This window comes from Cydia fagiglandana, chromosome 4, assembly GCF_963556715.1.
Source record: "Cydia fagiglandana chromosome 4, ilCydFagi1.1, whole genome shotgun sequence".
NCBI lineage: Eukaryota > Metazoa > Arthropoda > Insecta > Lepidoptera > Tortricidae > Cydia > Cydia fagiglandana.
The window spans coordinates 21,053,895-21,070,841 of record NC_085935.1 but is presented as its reverse complement, the minus strand read 5'-3'; the positions used below and the strand labels follow the sequence as shown (position 1 = coordinate 21,070,841).

General features: G+C 44.7%; 1 protein-coding gene across 1 annotated transcript; it reads left to right on the top strand.

Moving 5' to 3' along the window:
* The first annotated feature begins 2,791 nt into the window (after positions 1–2,791).
* LOC134663366 (uncharacterized) lies at positions 2,792–15,276 on the top strand. Its single transcript, XM_063519728.1, has 14 exons — positions 2,792–2,796; positions 5,612–5,866; positions 6,160–7,089; positions 7,557–7,809; positions 8,194–8,441; positions 9,302–9,459; positions 9,884–10,053; positions 10,739–10,945; positions 11,174–11,273; positions 11,565–11,628; positions 13,826–13,970; positions 14,338–14,475; positions 14,596–14,792; positions 15,087–15,276. The coding sequence occupies exons 1-14, from the start codon at positions 2,792–2,794 to the stop codon at positions 15,274–15,276; spliced, it is 3,060 nt and encodes a 1,019-aa protein (XP_063375798.1).
* Positions 15,277–16,947: the final 1,671 nt, after the last annotated feature.

The following is a 16,947-nucleotide window of genomic DNA, read 5'->3' as shown; positions in this document are numbered from 1 at the left end:
AAAATCCAAATATGTATTTATAGGAACAAAATAACATTATAAACAAGTATTAAACTCTATTTCTTTGCTTTATTGGATACCTATAACAATTGCTGTTATTTAAAAAAATGTGAGATCTTAAAGTAGGTTAGATTTGGCTTGGCCAGATTTTATCAGAATTACAATATATATAAAATGATTGATGTAATGAAAACTGGCCAAGTCAAATCTAACCTACTTTAAGATCTCACATTTTTTTAAATAACAGCAATTGTTATAGGTATCCAATAAAGCAAAGAAATAGAGTTTAATACTTGTTTATAATGTTATTTTGTTCCTATAAATACATATTTGGATTTTGCATAGAACTTGGCAGTGGCACTCATTTAGATCTCCATTCTTTTTGCGGCGAGCCCCACAGCCAAGCATAATTTTTGTATTGAACTTGGCTCTCCTTTTTTACATTTATGTTTTTGGTGGGATACAATAAACCCAACCTAACCGAACAACATAAATTCATCAATGTCTAAATGACAACATCGTTCAGCTCAGCCATCTAGTTAAAGGTTGCTATCAATGACGTGGCTGGTTATTATTCAGCCATTTAATTAGATACCGGCGTTTAATGACCGGGCTAGGTGACTAATTTGCTGGCTAATTTAACCAGTTGGCTGCAATATATATACGTGGTTAAGTTACGTCACTGCTTCAGGTACCTCACATTACATATTTATAGCATCCTTATCAACCTAATGTACTTTAGAGCAATGCAAATGAGTAGCTTAGCGTTTTATGGAATCCCTTCTATGTGTTATAATATAAATATCTTCATGCCTAAACTACTGTGTAGGTACCTATCCTATCCTATTTAGATATTAGCTATAAATATAGTTTGAAATCCGAGAACGACATAGTTATCACGGGGAAGTAACCATTTTATGGCGACGTTTTTTTTCATAAAATCTGATCCATTTTTATTGTGTTAATGGACTAACGGGTAATAACGGGTTTATAAGATTTTATCCTGCATTAGGTAATAATGGCAGGAAGCGATATTGTGTTGAGGAAACATATATGATATTTAAGCTAACTATTGTTAGTTCTAATAAGTGTGGGCGATGGGCCGCGTGCGTGCGTTGTGTTCCTTGTGTGTGTTATGTGCGTTATGGCAGGGCACTGGGAGTGTCGACTATTGCCAAAAACTTAGGGAATCGAAACTTGGTAAGAACTAAAGTCAAAGTGACCTTACTGCTGTAAATTAACTGTAGATTATATCATTAAATTGAAAATGATATAACATTATTGGCTCTGAACGGTCAGCATCAACTGTAACGCATGAAATAACGCGCCAAAAGTAGGTACCTACGGCGCGATTCAAACTTTAAGATATCACGCCGTTAGACATTCACTAGATATGAAATAGTAAAGATATGTGACATTCCACGGCAAAAGGTACCTTATGGCAGCTGGCGGCGCTTACGCTTATTATTAACACCGCTCCAATATTCAGTCGGGGTAATGGTACCTTTCGCCGTGGAACGTCACATATCTTTACTATATCTTATCTAGTGCATCTCTAATTCATTTCCCGAATCGCGCCGCTAGTTTGCCTAAGTGAAACTTCTTCACTGTTATACCTATGTAGAAAGATCATTTTTTTAAGCTGACCGTTTAGGACTATGAGAGCTCATAGTTTTAAACTATACATGATCGTAGCAAGACTACTATTCACACTGAATCATAGATAGACATAGACCAAAAAAAGTCTGCAGCAATTTTGATAGCATACGCAGTGCAAATACATTAATTTCATAGAAGATTTTCGTTTAAAATAACACTTACAATGCGTGTGCTATCAAAATCGTCGCAGACGTGTCTTGGTCTATTTTAAGGGTTCTGCAAGAAATTTTGGCTTTAAGTGACACAAGAAAGACGCATAAAGCTAAGAGAGACCACGCACTAGCGTCTCCCAAACAATGTCTACAGGTCTAGTCAACTCTATGGCTGCTGCTTGACGCAACGCTGGCGCAACTGCGCAGCGACACCATTTTCTAGGTATATCGTTCTAGACGCCGCGCTCGAAAGACGCTAGTATGCGTCTCTTGCTACTAAAAAATTGTTTGACCCATCAGAAACTGGACAAGGCAGCAAGATCCCCGAGCGTGCGTTGACGCTGAACGGCACTTCGCGCAAGCTCCAACTATGCGCTCGCGACTCCGTCCCGACTGCCGCGCGGGCGATTCTGCGCGCGTTGCTAGTGCATGGCCTTCGATATCGCAAGCATGAGATCGTGGAGGGAAAGTGCTCGCTGCTACAGCTGCAACGGCTTGTAGATTCAGACGACAAGTTAGTATTGCTTCATTCTGTACACAACATTGCCAACTGATCATGCTCCTATCGGCAAAGTTTAAACGGTGTAAGAGAGTGGAAGAGGCAGCGAGATTCCCGGGTGCACGTGTCGATGGACGGCAGGCCGCGACATGCCCCAGCCCTAGCCAGCCATGTCTCCGACGGCTCGATTCGGAAAATGAATTAGATTTCTACTAGACTTCAACAAGTTACGATATGGATAATTTAAAGATATTTGTAAGATAGATATGTCAAATTTGCCGTTTCCGCGATTCTGGAGGACCTCTTGAACGATTTCGACAAGTTATGACTTAGATATCCAAGTCACATCTATTCGATATCTAATGTAGATCTAGTTGATCTCTAAATTGTCTCTAAATCTTGTGATTATCTCGAAATCCGAATAGGCCTGCAAGTTAAATAAAAGAACTTCGCTTTTCGCTTGTACTAAAAATTCTTAACTATGGGGTATTATAAATGTACCTACCTAGGTAGTAGGTATTGAATATATAGGTACTCTTTCCGAATCCAATTCAAGTATCAAAAACCTATACCTACCTATTATTACCTATGTACCTACCCATACTACCTAACTTACCTATTATTTATAATTTAGATTACTGAAGTATTTTAACATGTGTATATTTATATGAGTTACTCATTTAATTAAAACCATATGTGACTTTATTTTAATTAATTTAAATGATTTTAATTAAATATGTAACAATCGCGGAAACTAATAATAGAAAACTTGTATGATGATCAGAGGCGTAACTAGGGGGGGGTTGGAGGGGGCACGTGCCCCGGGCGCCGTCCAAGGGGGGGCGCCAAAATGAGCAAAAGACCTGTACCTCTCCGCCTTGCTAAAAGGCAGCAGGGAAACTTTTGGTCAGTCATATTTACCACCACTGTGAAGTGTGAAATGCGGATGGTATTCTGGCCCACAGCGCAAAAGAAAAAGCCGATCTTTTAGGTACTTTTTTTGCCTCGAACTCGACCTTGACAGACGACGGTAGCGCCCTACCGCCCACCATCCCGCAGTGCGAATACTCTATGCAAGAAACTTCCATCAAGGCGGGAGTTGCTATGCTTTCGTTTTATAAGGCGAGCGGGCCGAGTGCTTCAGAGTTGTGTCCCGGGTTAGCGCGTCTTTTCCGTTAGGGGTCTCCTGTCGAAGTTACCATCTTATGGACTCTCCAAGAGACTACCTATGCAAATGGATCGCTAGCCCTAGTCCGGCAGGCGCATATGAGCCGTAGTAGACGGAACCTGGCCGCGTAGCCAAGATGCCAATCTCTTACGCTCTGTAGCGATCGAAACGCAACTGTCACTGTCACACTAATAAGGAAGAGTGATAGAGAGACATAATGCTTTTCGTTGTCGAAGCGATAGCGATTGTAACCTTGGCTAGGCCGGCTGCTTCAATAGCTGCTGCATATCTGTGACATGTTGTCTATCGACGACATTCATCGATATGCGGACGACAGTACTATACAAGGATGGCTAAAAAATAACTAAATTCCCGTTGCCAGGGAGGTTTTGGGCCTGAGCAACTTTTACTACGGGACTAACCCCGAAATCGCGAAAAAAAAGTTTACCCTCCCATAGAAAATGGACCAGCCAAAATGTAGGAAACAGCCAAATTTTTTTTCGCGACTTAGGGGTTGGACTAGTTAATAGTAAAAGTTGTTCAGTATAATCCAAAAACCTGCCTGGCAACGGAAATGCAGTTATTTTTTAGCCACCCTGTATACCTACAGGCTGGTCCAAACCTTGACGCCCATAATTTTTTTTAGAATCCTCGTCGTGGGTTATCAGAATATACCCCATGTACCAGATGTTAGCCGATTTTTCGTAGTTTTCGAGACTTATAACTTTTGTTAAGAAATTCTGGGGTGAAGCTTTGCTTTGCTTTTCTGCCTTCTTATAATTGTTCGTGGTATTTGCACTGATAACTGAACTGGACTGAACTGAAATAGCGATGGGGAAGTGACCCCATAAAATAATAGTAGAAATAATTACTGTGTCAGGTATCGAGGCATTCTATCCAGAGTTTCGGTGTGGGATCAGGACAATTTAATCCGATTCAATCCCACCAAGACTCAAATTTGCGCGTTTACCGCTAAGAAAACCTCATTTTTCAAGGCACAACCCTTCCCATGTCAGGGAGTATTGGGAGTAAGGTTTGCAATCCGGATCCGAAATGTATGAAATTATCCGGATCTGGATCCGGATCCACGGATCTTCTCATACTTTTCAGATCCGTCGTGCAAACCCTAATTGGGAGCCTCGATCGGTGTTGACATCTCCATCAGTGACGTCTAATAATTTCGTAGCCACCTTGCTGGGTAGGCTGCGCTCGTATCAAAAAAAATTCGGTGTGCTCAATAAAGGGAGGCCACCGCCATACTTTACTCTGGGGTAGACTGATCCCATATATTGAGTACTGCTGTCACCTTTGGACAGGAGCACCTGGATGCCACCTTGGGTCCTTCAAATCAGTCCAAAGCCGCGCTGTACCCATGAATAGATCTCCAAAAAAGAAGTTTATAAGTTTTAAAACGGTCGGCAACGCGCATGTAACACCCCTGGAGTGTAGACGTCCATAGGATGCGGTGACCGCTTACCATCAGGTGGGTCGTAAGCTTGTTGGCCACCGATGTACTAAAAAAACATAGGTACCTACACTGTATTTGTCTACATTAAAAGTAAACTTATTAAAGCAAAAAATAACCCTTTCGTTTCGTTAAGCAGGCCACTGACGAGCCTTCCAAATGGATGCCGTTACAATGGATTCATCCAAATGGACGGCATCCTAATATTAAACATTGTACGTTTTTGACATTCACGGACCGATTTTGGATTGCAGCCACGCTATTTGGACTGTTGGAAGGCTTGTCAGTGGCCACCTTACGTTCATTTCGTTTGGGGGGGGGGGGGGGCGCAAATTTGGTGTCTGCCCCGGGCGCCATATCCTCTAGCTACGCCACTGATGATGATAAGTTTGTTTATATATTAATTTGTCCCCATCTGGGGTCATCTGAAATACTCTTAATTTAACTTTTACGTTAATTGCTACTTATTTAAATGAGCACGTGGATGTCGTGAATGACAACGCGCCAAAAGTATCTTTAATAATCTACATATGTTATGAACTTATGAATTATGATGTTCTACATAAGAGAGAGATAGGTAGGTAATATCCCTATTTGTTTTAGAAAATTACGCGTCTAAAGTATTCACACGTCTAGAAAAAAAATTCAAACCTATTTTTCATTGACAGTAAATACTTCGTACTGAGCGTGGCGACAGCATGGCGGAACGAGGGCACCTCAAGAGCTCAGTGCAATGAAGGCGCCTGCGGTCTCGGGGGGTCACGCCTCGAGGTACTCGGCCGCGGCGCGGCGCCCGCCGTCAGGCGCCCACTGGCGCGTTTGGCGCCTGGAGCGCCATTCCATTGTCTACAAGACTGGGACAAGCTACGAGCTCCTGAGTGTGGCTTCATTGATGACTTCATCCCTGATAGAACACCCTGCAGGTTAAGCCCGTTGACAATAACTAATCATACAGGCCGCGTAGCCAAGACGCCCATCGCTTACGCTCCGTAGCGATCGAAACGCAACTGTCACTGTCGCGCTAATAATATGAAAGAGTGATAGAGAGACATACTGCTTTTCGTTGTCGAAGCGATAGCCATTGTAAACTTGGCTAGGCCGCCAGGAGTACCTACTGCATGCCTTCTTTTTGCCTCAATTTTGTTTTGAAATTTTTGTTATAATGACCTAAGAACTTCACGATTTATTTTCTTATAATGGATTTTTTTTCCCGTAGCAAGTGGTCGAAAATCGCGTGTTCCGGCGAATGTGTGACCGTGGCGATAGAGGAGGGCCACTATGAAGAAGACCAATGTGAATTAGCACAAGAACTAGCCGAAGTAACTGAACTACCACTGCGTCTGACTTATTCTTTAAATTATTTAATACCAGAGCGCACAAACAGCTCGTTCCTCTTATTTGACTTCGCTATTTTGACGGACAGTAATGAGCGAATATGGCCTGCGCCATCTCACCCTAACTTCACCTTGCTGGATGCCGTTTCCTTGTCATTAGGAGATGTTCGCAAACTACTGTGGTTTGCTCCTCAAGTTCTGAACCTCGCATATCGCTTCCAGCCAACAGCCTCGATGCTGCGTCGTGTTCTAGCCAATAGCATAAAACTTGGATTTGAGAGGGCGGCGTGTGAAGCTATCGTCGCATCTAACAAGACTCGTGACCTCGCCCGGTCCTGGCTCACATGCAACGACAACTTCTGCAACGTGAAACCCAAATTGATCATCTACGTGTGTGAAGCGGCAGAAAATGAGGACAAGCGCTATCAAACTATCATAAGAATAGCACGATACCACTGGGTCAACACGAGTAATCGAACTAGGTTTGGTTTGGAATACATCGAGATAAACTGTTCGACAACCGATGAAGTCAAATACGATTTGGAGAATTTGATGACAAACTACGAGTTTGTAAACTTGCGTGGTGTGGTAGCCATGGGATCGGGGGGAGCGTCGCCGTTGCCTGAGTTCGCCAGGGACAAGGTGATGGTGCCGCTGCTGCTGGTAGCGCCGCCGCCGAGCGGCGCGGAGCTGGCTAGCGCGCGCAGCACCGCGCCGTCTGCGCCGGCACTGGCGTCGGCGGTACGCGCGCTGTTGAGCGCCTGCGGCTGGCGGCGCGTGGCACTTCTAAGGGAAGAGGGTCGCTGCGATGTGTCAGTATAAAGCTTATCTACTTATGTAGTCGTTAAACCTGAAGACAAAGAAGTCATAGTTTATTCAATTTTTATTCAGGGTACATAATTCAACTGGGTGATCTTGGCCGCCTTGTTGTTGCCACTGTCAGTAGATACCGTCCATATTTCCATTTCCATCTCAAAGATTACCTAATTAGAATTAGACCTTGTCAAGTCAACACCCCCTGAATAAAAACACAGAATCGATACCTAACCCTTTTCTGTTGATGTTCGCTTTGTACATGATATTGACCATACCACCTTGGCGGGTATAGAAAACATTTGTGAACTGACAGTTGACATTTCTAAAGTAGTATGAAACTTGTCCAACTTTTCCCACGCAGTGCATGAGTGCATTGTCATCGCTTATAGTTTTGTATCCCGTCACTTTGTATTTAACCAACAGTGCTCTTTTAAACATTCTAAAGTCCATTTATTTGGCATAGATGGAAGCGGTCACTGGGAGTGGCAGAGTTGTTAAGCGAGCACGACCTCATAGTATATCCGGCAATCGTGCAAGCGAACAACGCGACGGGCGCGCTTGACGCGCTGCAAGCGCACGACGCTCGCGTGGTCGTGATAGATGCTAGTGCAGGCACGGCGAACAACGTTCTGGCAACAGCGGAAAAACGGGGACACACGATGAAAGCTGGCTATGTATGGATCGTCGTCGGCGCGGCGGGAAACTCCTACGATTCAGTACGATCTTTCTAATTATTAAAGTGTTTACTGCTAATAATTATCTCATTCCAAGTTTCTACTTCAGTTTTGAACTATGGTAGGAGGCTGTACAGGAATTTAATGTAATTCAATAACGTTCCTTCATGGATCGTAGTGTAGGTAATCACTCTCACACAAACATTTATATCAAAGATTATAAATTTTAAATATATGGTACGGAAAAATGTGTCGCTTAACTTCAAACTCGGGTAAATCCATTGGACCCTCTCAGCAAATATCTACCCTATTACGTTTTCTTAATACCAAAATCGCATAATCTGACAGATGGATTTACCCGAGTTTGAAGTTAAGTGACTCAAATAAGGTAAATACCCCGTTTTTTAACAATCGGACCTTTTCCAGGACTGGCTGCCAACGAATTCTGACTTCTCGTACTTGACCGTAAGCGGGGACTGGCGCGGCGGCAAAACGCCAAATGGACTGCTTGGCTCCTCGACACTACGCGACACTTTGGACAAGGCCTTCCCAAGATGGCCGCCACATACTTCCGCGCTCGTCGACGCTATTCTGCTGATACTTGAAGGCACCGCGCGATTGGAAGAGTGGTATCCGGAGCACAGAGATGATCCGCATCGCCCCGACGTAGCCCGGTAGAGCTTAAACTCAAATTCCTCAAATCCGTACTAAGCAGCTCTCTAATCTCGCAACGCCGTTTTTAGAGTTCCGTGCCCAAAGGGTAATAACGGAACCCTATTACTAAGACTCCACTGTCCGTCTGTCTCCACCACGTCACCAGTGGCCTATTTTATAAAGCTACAAGTTACAATTTACAAGCGGAAGTCTCTTTCTCACCCTATGTATTAGAACGAGACTTCCGCTTGTAAATTGTAAGTTGTAGCTTTATAAAATAGGCCACAGGCTGTAGTTATCATAAACCGTAACAGAAAGAGAGTTGAAATTTTCACAAATGATGTACCTACTTATTTCTGTTACGACTATAACAAGAAAATTAAAAAGTACGGAACTCTCGGTGGGTGAGTGCGCCCGCTCTTGTCCGTTTTTTTAGGGTTCCGTACCCAAAGGGTAAAACGGGACCCTATTACTAAGACTTCGCTGTCCGTCCGTCCGTCCGTCCGTCCGTCCTTCCGTCCTTCCGTCCTTCCGTCCGTCCGTCCGTCCGTCCGTCCGTCTGTCACCAGGCTGTATCTCACGAACCGTGATAGCTAGACAGTTGAAATTTTCACAGATTATGTATTTCTGTTGCCGCTATAACAACAAATACTAAAAACAGAATAAAATAAAGATTTAAATGGGGCTCCCATACAACAAACGTGATTTTTGACCAAAGTTAAGCAACGTCGGGAGGGGTCAGTACTTGGATGGGTGACCGTTTTCTTTTTGCTTTTTTTTGTTTTTTTTTTTGCATTATGGTACGGAACCCTTCGTGCGCGAGTCCGACTCGCACTTGCCCGGTTTTTTGACATAGTCTGATAGAATTATTCTGTTTCAGGAAATTCTTAGAGATTCTCGACAGCATTACAGTGGCGGGCGTGACTCGCGACATACACGCGAATTCAACTCCGCTCGTCTTCGCTCACCGCTGGACGTCAAAAGGTGTACAGTTGGTCGCTGCGTGGGATGGTGTGAAGAATATACATAGCGATAAAGGTAATCTCGACATCACACCATGTGAGGCGTGTACAATTTCCTTTCCTTGTCATGAATGGATTGTGATAGTGACCTATATGCTGTGCACAGTTGCCATTAATTATAATCTAACAGTAAATCACTTACACCTAATATGTAACATCCCACGGGCAAAGGTACCTTATGGCGGTTGGCGCTTACGCTATTACCTATTAACGCTGCTCCAATATTATTGCGGCGCTATGCGACGTAAGCGCCAGCCGCCATAAGGTACTTTTTGCCGTGGCACGTCACATATGCACACTACCTTACTACACGCAATACCTAACTACACTTTTAAAACTAATCAAATCCTCCATATTTCCTAATTAATTCTGAATTTTATTAAAAACATCTGAAGCCAAAACCAACTCTAAGGAAACTTCAACGTCATTTCCCCCACCAGAGCAGCTGTGTGGCGCCGTGCCCGACGGTCCCGGCTGCTACACCACCCGCTCCGGAGACTACTTCACCCCCCACTGCCACGACTTCGCATGGGCTATCCTAGCCTGTGCGCTGGCGTTCGGCCTCCCGTCTCTCTACGCCGCCCACGTCGCACGCCGTCGCCGTCTTCAGGTAAAGGGGCCTACTGATTAACAGTCCGCCGGACTGCGCCGGACGGTATCGGTCTGTCAGTTGTTAGGAACTGTGAAATTTTTGTTCTAACTGACAGGCCGATAAGTATCGTCCGACGGCCTGCTAGTCAGTGCTCGGCTTAACATTCCTTCGGACTGGGTATTTGATTGCGGTGCAGTACTGCTGCAATCTGCATCGCTGCAGGAAATATCAAAAATTCGAGTATTGAGATTGCCATTTAGGTACTACAGCAATGTAGCCATCAGCTTTGCTACACCACAATACAAAAAAAAAAAAACTAACTGCAGACTGAAATACTAACGCAAACCTCGATATTCTAAAAGCACAATAGTGCCAAATCTACAAGGAAAATTAGAATATCTTGAATGACAATTTGTAGCGAACTAAATAGTCTATCGATAAATGTTCGCAATAATTTATTTTCATTGAAAATTTCCGAGATATGACCGCTCGAAAAAAGGGTGGTTATTAACAACTCACCCTAAGTGCGGTGCTGACAGTTTCAGAGGAATTTCCTCCCGCGGACGCTAAGGCTATGCAATGAGCTCCCTGCCGAAGTGTTCTGGAGGCACTACAGTTTTATGTTGATACCCGGATTAATAATTTGCTAATCTGCAACGCAACACTGCAGCAGTAACGTACAATCTAAATCCGAACATTTCAGCGCCGAGACCGCGCCGTAGAAGAGCGCGTTTTGCTCCGAGGCGGCCACTCCGCCGCCGAAGCCGCCGCCGGCGCCGCTTTAGCTGAACACGCCGTCCCGCGTGATGCCTTGCAGTTGCTGGATGAGTTGGGCACTGGGCATTATGGGGTTGTACATCAAGCGGTATTGCGCTGCCCTGCAAGAGCTGCGCTTGGGGTTGCTGTCAAGGTATCCTTTTGCATTAATGTTATACACTAAAAATATTTTTAAGGAGATAAATTACTAATTCTTGCGCTCGCTAGTTTTTATTTATTAAAGCTATGAACTTTGTAGGTATTATAAATGAATACAACCTGTTGATTTAAATGCTTCCTCGTTCATACGCATCAGACTTCAAATACAACTCTGAATTATTGATAAAATGTTGATAGGTAAACATTGCTGTTTTTTTCAAAGGCGCCACGAGCAGATGCGCCAGCTGGGGCGGCCACTGAACTTCTTCGCGAGGCAGCACTTCTTGCGACATTGAAACACGACCACGTAGTGCGTTTCACAGGTAATGCACCGATAATTACCTAATGTCGTTCACGAGTGAATGATTTATATGAACTATTTTCATTGAACTCGCTCACTCTTCAACTCAGTGATGACTTAACTCGTTCAGCCGCTCATCTATCTCAGTGTTCTGACCGAAGTGAGCGAAATGAGTCATATCTTATATCACCGCAAGCGAAAGATATGAATCAATCTTTTCAACTCAGTGAAGCGTTTTGCGCATCTCTAATAGATACGTACCTACCATAGCGTGCAAACTAAAATTGTTTTTTATACAGAATCGCTTTCTCAGGTGTGTGCTGGGAGGGCGGCCCGCTAGTTCTGATGGAGCACGCGTTTTACGGCGACCTGCGGCGGTAATTCATATTAACTAGATTTTGCCCTGTGCGCGGGGCCCGAGGGCCCCGCGGTACGCGTGTTGTTTGCTGTTGGTGCTGCTGTTGGTGCTGTTGTTGTTGGTAATGTTGTTGTTGCTGTTGTAATTGTGTAGTAGTTTGTTTTCCAGAGGGAAAATTAAATGAATTTCTACTTTTGCTAAGACGAAAAGATCCGCGTGAGAGCACTTCATTCCCGCAGCTCGGCCTTCGGCCTCGCGTGCTTGGGAAATCGAAAGGGACGCTCCGGGCCTTCGGCCCTACGCGGAGCTCGGCCTTCGGCCTTCGCTGGGTTTCGAAGCTCAGCGTCGGGCCTTCGGCCCGCCGCTTCGCTTATTAAAACACTTGGAGGGTTGGTTTTGCTTTGGGGCGTAAGCGGGAAGTTGGAGCTTAAACACGACCCAATAGTAAAAGTGTCTTGACAAGCTCACGTCGGGCCTACGGCCTTCGGCCTTCGGCCCGCCGTTTCGCTTGTCTAAGACACTTTTCCTATTGGGTCGTGTTTAAGCTCCAACTTCCCCCTCTCGTGTGACGCTTCGGGCCTTCGGCCCTACGCGGAGCTCGGCCTTCGGCCTTCGCGAGCCTCGACGCTCCGCCGTCGGGCCTTCGGCCCGCCGGCTTCGCTTATCAAGACAGTTGACTTTGTAGAACGCTTGCAGGAACTGCATTCACGCAGCTCGGCCTTCGGCCTCGCGTTTTGGGAGTCGGGGTGGAGGCTCCGGGCCTTCGGCCCTCCGCCGGGGTCGGCCTTCGGCCTCCCGGCCTGAAGCTCGCCCTTCGGGCTCGCTTAACACACTTTTTGTATAGGATTTTGCTTTGTTCGTCATTCCCGCAGCTCGGCCTTCGGCCTCGCCCAAAATTACTGGGGGTGGCGCACGCTTGGACATTCGGGGTCAAGCTCCGGGCCTGACGGCCCTCCGCGAGGTCGGCCTTCGGCCTCCCAGCCTGAAGCTCGCCCTTCGGGCTCGCTTAACCTACTTGGAAATTTGACTTTGGCCCGTGTCCGCCGCCATTTTGGATTTTTCCAAAAAATTTTTTTCACATGGTAATCTTGGGCCCCTAAGCTCGCCGCATGCCAAATCTCAGCGCACTCGGACCAACTTGAAAAAATTAAAAAAAAAAAGTCGGCCATTTTGAAAATTTTTAAATGCAGTTTGTTTTGTCTCGGGGCCCTCTATGACATTTGGTCGAGCACCCCCCGCCCATCTCGCACCGTTTAAAAGTTTCCATACAAAATTAAAATGCCCATTATTTCCGCCATCTTGGATTTTTTCCAAAAATTTTTTTATTCGTAGGTATCTAGAGGCCTCTATCTCTCGCCATGCCAAATCTCAGCGCGCTCGGACCAACTTGAAAAAATTAAAAAAAAAAAGTCGGCCATTTTGAATTTTTTTTAATGCAGTTTCTTTTGCCTCGGGGCCCTCTATGACATTTGGTCGAGCACCCCCCACCTATCTCGCACCGTTTAAAAGTTGCCATACAAAACAAAAGTGGCCAGTTTTCCAACAATTAGAGCATTTTTCCAAAAATTTTTATTTCGTAGGAATCTAGGGGACTCCGAGATTCCGTGACCAAAATTTCAGCGCGCTAGGACAAACTTGAAAAAATTAAAAAAAAAAAGTCGGCCATTTTGAAAAAAAAATGGTGGCTTCAATAACTGCCAGGGTCCCTCTATGACATTTGGTCGAGCACCCCCCACCTACCTCCCACCGTTTGGCCGGGCCGTCGTACATTTTTCTGACCGGAAGCGGTAGACCAAAAGTCGGATTTTTCTGGATGTCACCAGACCGCCCTCTATACGACCGTACCAAACTCGAATACCCCACGAACCTCCTTCTGGGAGAACAATCATGTCAATCAATCAGTCGGGTTGCGGCTTTATATAATATAGACTAGTTGCCTATATTTGCTTTTATCAATTATGTTCTCTACAACGCTACAAGAGCATTGCTTGAAAAAAAATACACAAAGTCCATTTAAGCTAACTCTGCACTGACTTTAACAAGACAACAGTTGTGACTCTAACTTATAAAAAATCTTGTTCATCGTCATCATCTCAGCCATAAGACGTCCATTGCTGAACATAGGCCTCCCCCTGCCAAAATTATTGTTGTAAAGCAGAAAAAAATTATATAATTTCACTACATCCTCTATTAATCATAAATATACATGTTTAAAGGTACCTCCGCGCCCGGCGCACGCTAGCTGAGCGCGCTCGCGACGGTCTCCCTGAGCCGGAGGCGGCGCACGTAGCGGCGGCGGCGCTCACGAGACTAGCCCGTGAAGCGGCGGCGGCGTTAGGGTATCTAGCGCATCAGCGGCTGGTATGTATATTGTATACTATGAATTAGTATATATTCTTAAGAAAGAGGACATCGTTTGTATAGAAAATACTATAAGCCTATAACACACTTTTACATTTAAGAATGACTCACGCTAGTACGGTCCGGGTCCGGGTCCGGGTCGAAGCGCCCGACGCTACGTTTTTTATTGAAAGCATAAATTGATCACCGAGGTGATCAATTTATCACTTCACTTCTGAGCCGAGGCTCTATAAGAAAAAAATATTTCTATAAGAAAACGAAGTGTCGGACGCCTCGGCCCAGTCTAGAATGGGTCATCCTTTATGTTTGTCACTGCGAATTATCAACAGTTAGTTTTTAGATTCTAGCAAATTTATGTATATTGCAGGTCCATCGAGACGTTCGCGCCGCCAACTGCTTAGTGGACGTCCGTCGGTCTCTCAAGTTGGCCGATTTTGGGATGGCGCGGCGGTTAGATAAACCAGGGAAGAGAGAATATTTGTGCAAGCGACGTGCCATGTTTCCGGTGAGCACAGAAAATATTAATATAATTTTATCCCAGAATCTTGTCAGGGAGAATATGGACTCCGCCTGAGTCAAATTGGGTCAGGTCATGAGTCCTATATAATTATGTATTTTCGTTTAGGTGTTATGGATGGCGCCAGAATCCCTTTCCCGCGGCGTTTTCTCAGCGGCCAGCGATGTCTGGGCACTAGGCGTATTGTTACTAGAACTAGCCACGCTGGGCGAGCGGCCGTACGGCGCGTGGACCACGCCTCGCGTTCTACGCCATGTGCGTGAGGGCGGCGCGCCGCCGCTGCCAAAAGACGCCGCGCCTAGCACGTAAGTATCCAAGTAAAAAAAAAGACGTAATTTATGTATGTTTTGCCATTTTGTTTCGGTTTTTTTGCCACGGAACCCTAAAAAGTCGCAATATCAAAATTTCTATAAATGATGATACGTATTTCAAAAGAAGCGGCATCCGCTGGCTTTATATACTATCAAACTCAAGAGCAATGAAAATAGGGCACTTTAAAGTCAATTCCATACAACAATCAATAGGTTCTGAAAATAATCGACTTACCATTGGTTGCCTATTGAGAGTAACTTACAAGTAAACTTTACGTCATGTTTCAGCCGCGGCATAACAGCGGCCTGCTGGCACCGTTCGCCCGAGGAACGACCGACAGCAGCCGAACTAGTCGCGTACCTCGCCGATCATCCCCGCGCCATACAGCCAGCGTTAGAACCATACGCCGACGCCGATACAAACGCCGACGCCGCCCCGGATACCGATGTGTACATCGAAGAGTGGACTGTTAACTAATATACAAAGAATGTTTTGGTTATGTGCGAAGTGCGTAGTGGAGGAGATATATGCGACGATAACGCATGTGAGAAAAGTGTGAATTTTCATGGGACAACATTTGGACTACTCCGATTGGACTGTTCACTGATATACAACTAACAGCGGTTGGGCTTGTCCCTTACCTCGCTCAGCATTCGTACGGTTAACATCAAAAGTAGCGGATGGAACAACGCGCCAAAAGTATCTGGCACCCACCCTGCAATAGTTTTACAGAGATATATATCTCTACACTATGAATGGTATTTTGACTCATCCACTTGATCCACTACTATTGATGCAGATTTCTGATCGATATTTTGCCCCCGACGCCGTCTCGGATACAAACTACATCCACGTGTTGACTGTGAACTATGTTTATGTACCTACTTAATTAATTATGTAATTTTTCATAATTATCATCTACAATAATCATACAATTAGGCGGCGTAGAAGTATCTACTTTATGATGTTTATTTAAGATTGAAAATGTACTTAATGTATTTTAAGGATAATTTTATCATGCTTGTATTATTACTTGATGTTTTTGTTCAAATAATTTATAATCAAATGTATAAGTAAAACTAAAAATCTGTAACTTCGACTGACACGTTGTCTTGATTAATTTAGTCAACTATAATCATTATATTTATTAGTGAGAACCAACAATTCAGTGTTATAAATTTATATTAGTTATTTATTACCTTCGAGCAACACGGAAGGGAGGCGGCATTCGCACTATTTCCCCTCTGCCGAGGTACAAGATTAGCGCGTCAATCTAATCTAGCGCGGGTAATAAAACTAGTTGCACTTGGATTTTTCACTAGACCGAGTCCAGACGCGCGCGTGAACACTGCTGCACAAAAATGCCTGTTTGCTCGGTTTTTTATTATAAAAAGAGGTCGGGGACATCAAATTTACAAAAAGAAAGTGTTACATTTCACATGTAATATTTTTTTTTACATATACATTTAAATACAATTATTATATTTTAGTCTCAAGTAATTGTTGGATTTATCGATTTTGCTCGCTCAGTACAAATTGCGGATCGGTCGAGCGACAAATCCGACTTCTCATCTCTCAGAATACAATGACATACTTCAACGAAAATGTGTTAGTGTGCGTGTTGTGACACTAGTCACTCGTCCGTACACAAAAAGAGATCGAGGTTTGCAAGATTTGTCTTTGACGTGTGTCATTTTCTATGTATTTGTGTCGTCATTACAGATTGGATTTTGTATGTAAATGTGTGAGAAATGCGACTGTGTTCACCTTTCCCTACAACGAAAGTATACAACTTACTAACATGTTAGAACATTAAGTCGATTTTACTAACAAATAATATAGATCTGGAACCCACAGGCCTGACCAGGGACGACGGCAAAAGGCCCGACGGGATGACTTTGGATCCCTGGAAACTGGGCCGGCCCCTAGTGTGGGACGCCACGTGCGTCGACACACTGGCGCAGTCCCACCTCCCGGGAACCTCGACCAAGGCCGGGACGGCCGCCGCAACGGCCGAGCACCTCAAACGGCGCAAATATGCAGCCATTGATTCTGGTTGCATGTTTGAGCCGTTTGGGGTGGAAACCCTCGGGCCTTGGGGACCCGGGGCACACCAAATATTTAGGGAGCTGGCGAAGCGTCTTAATG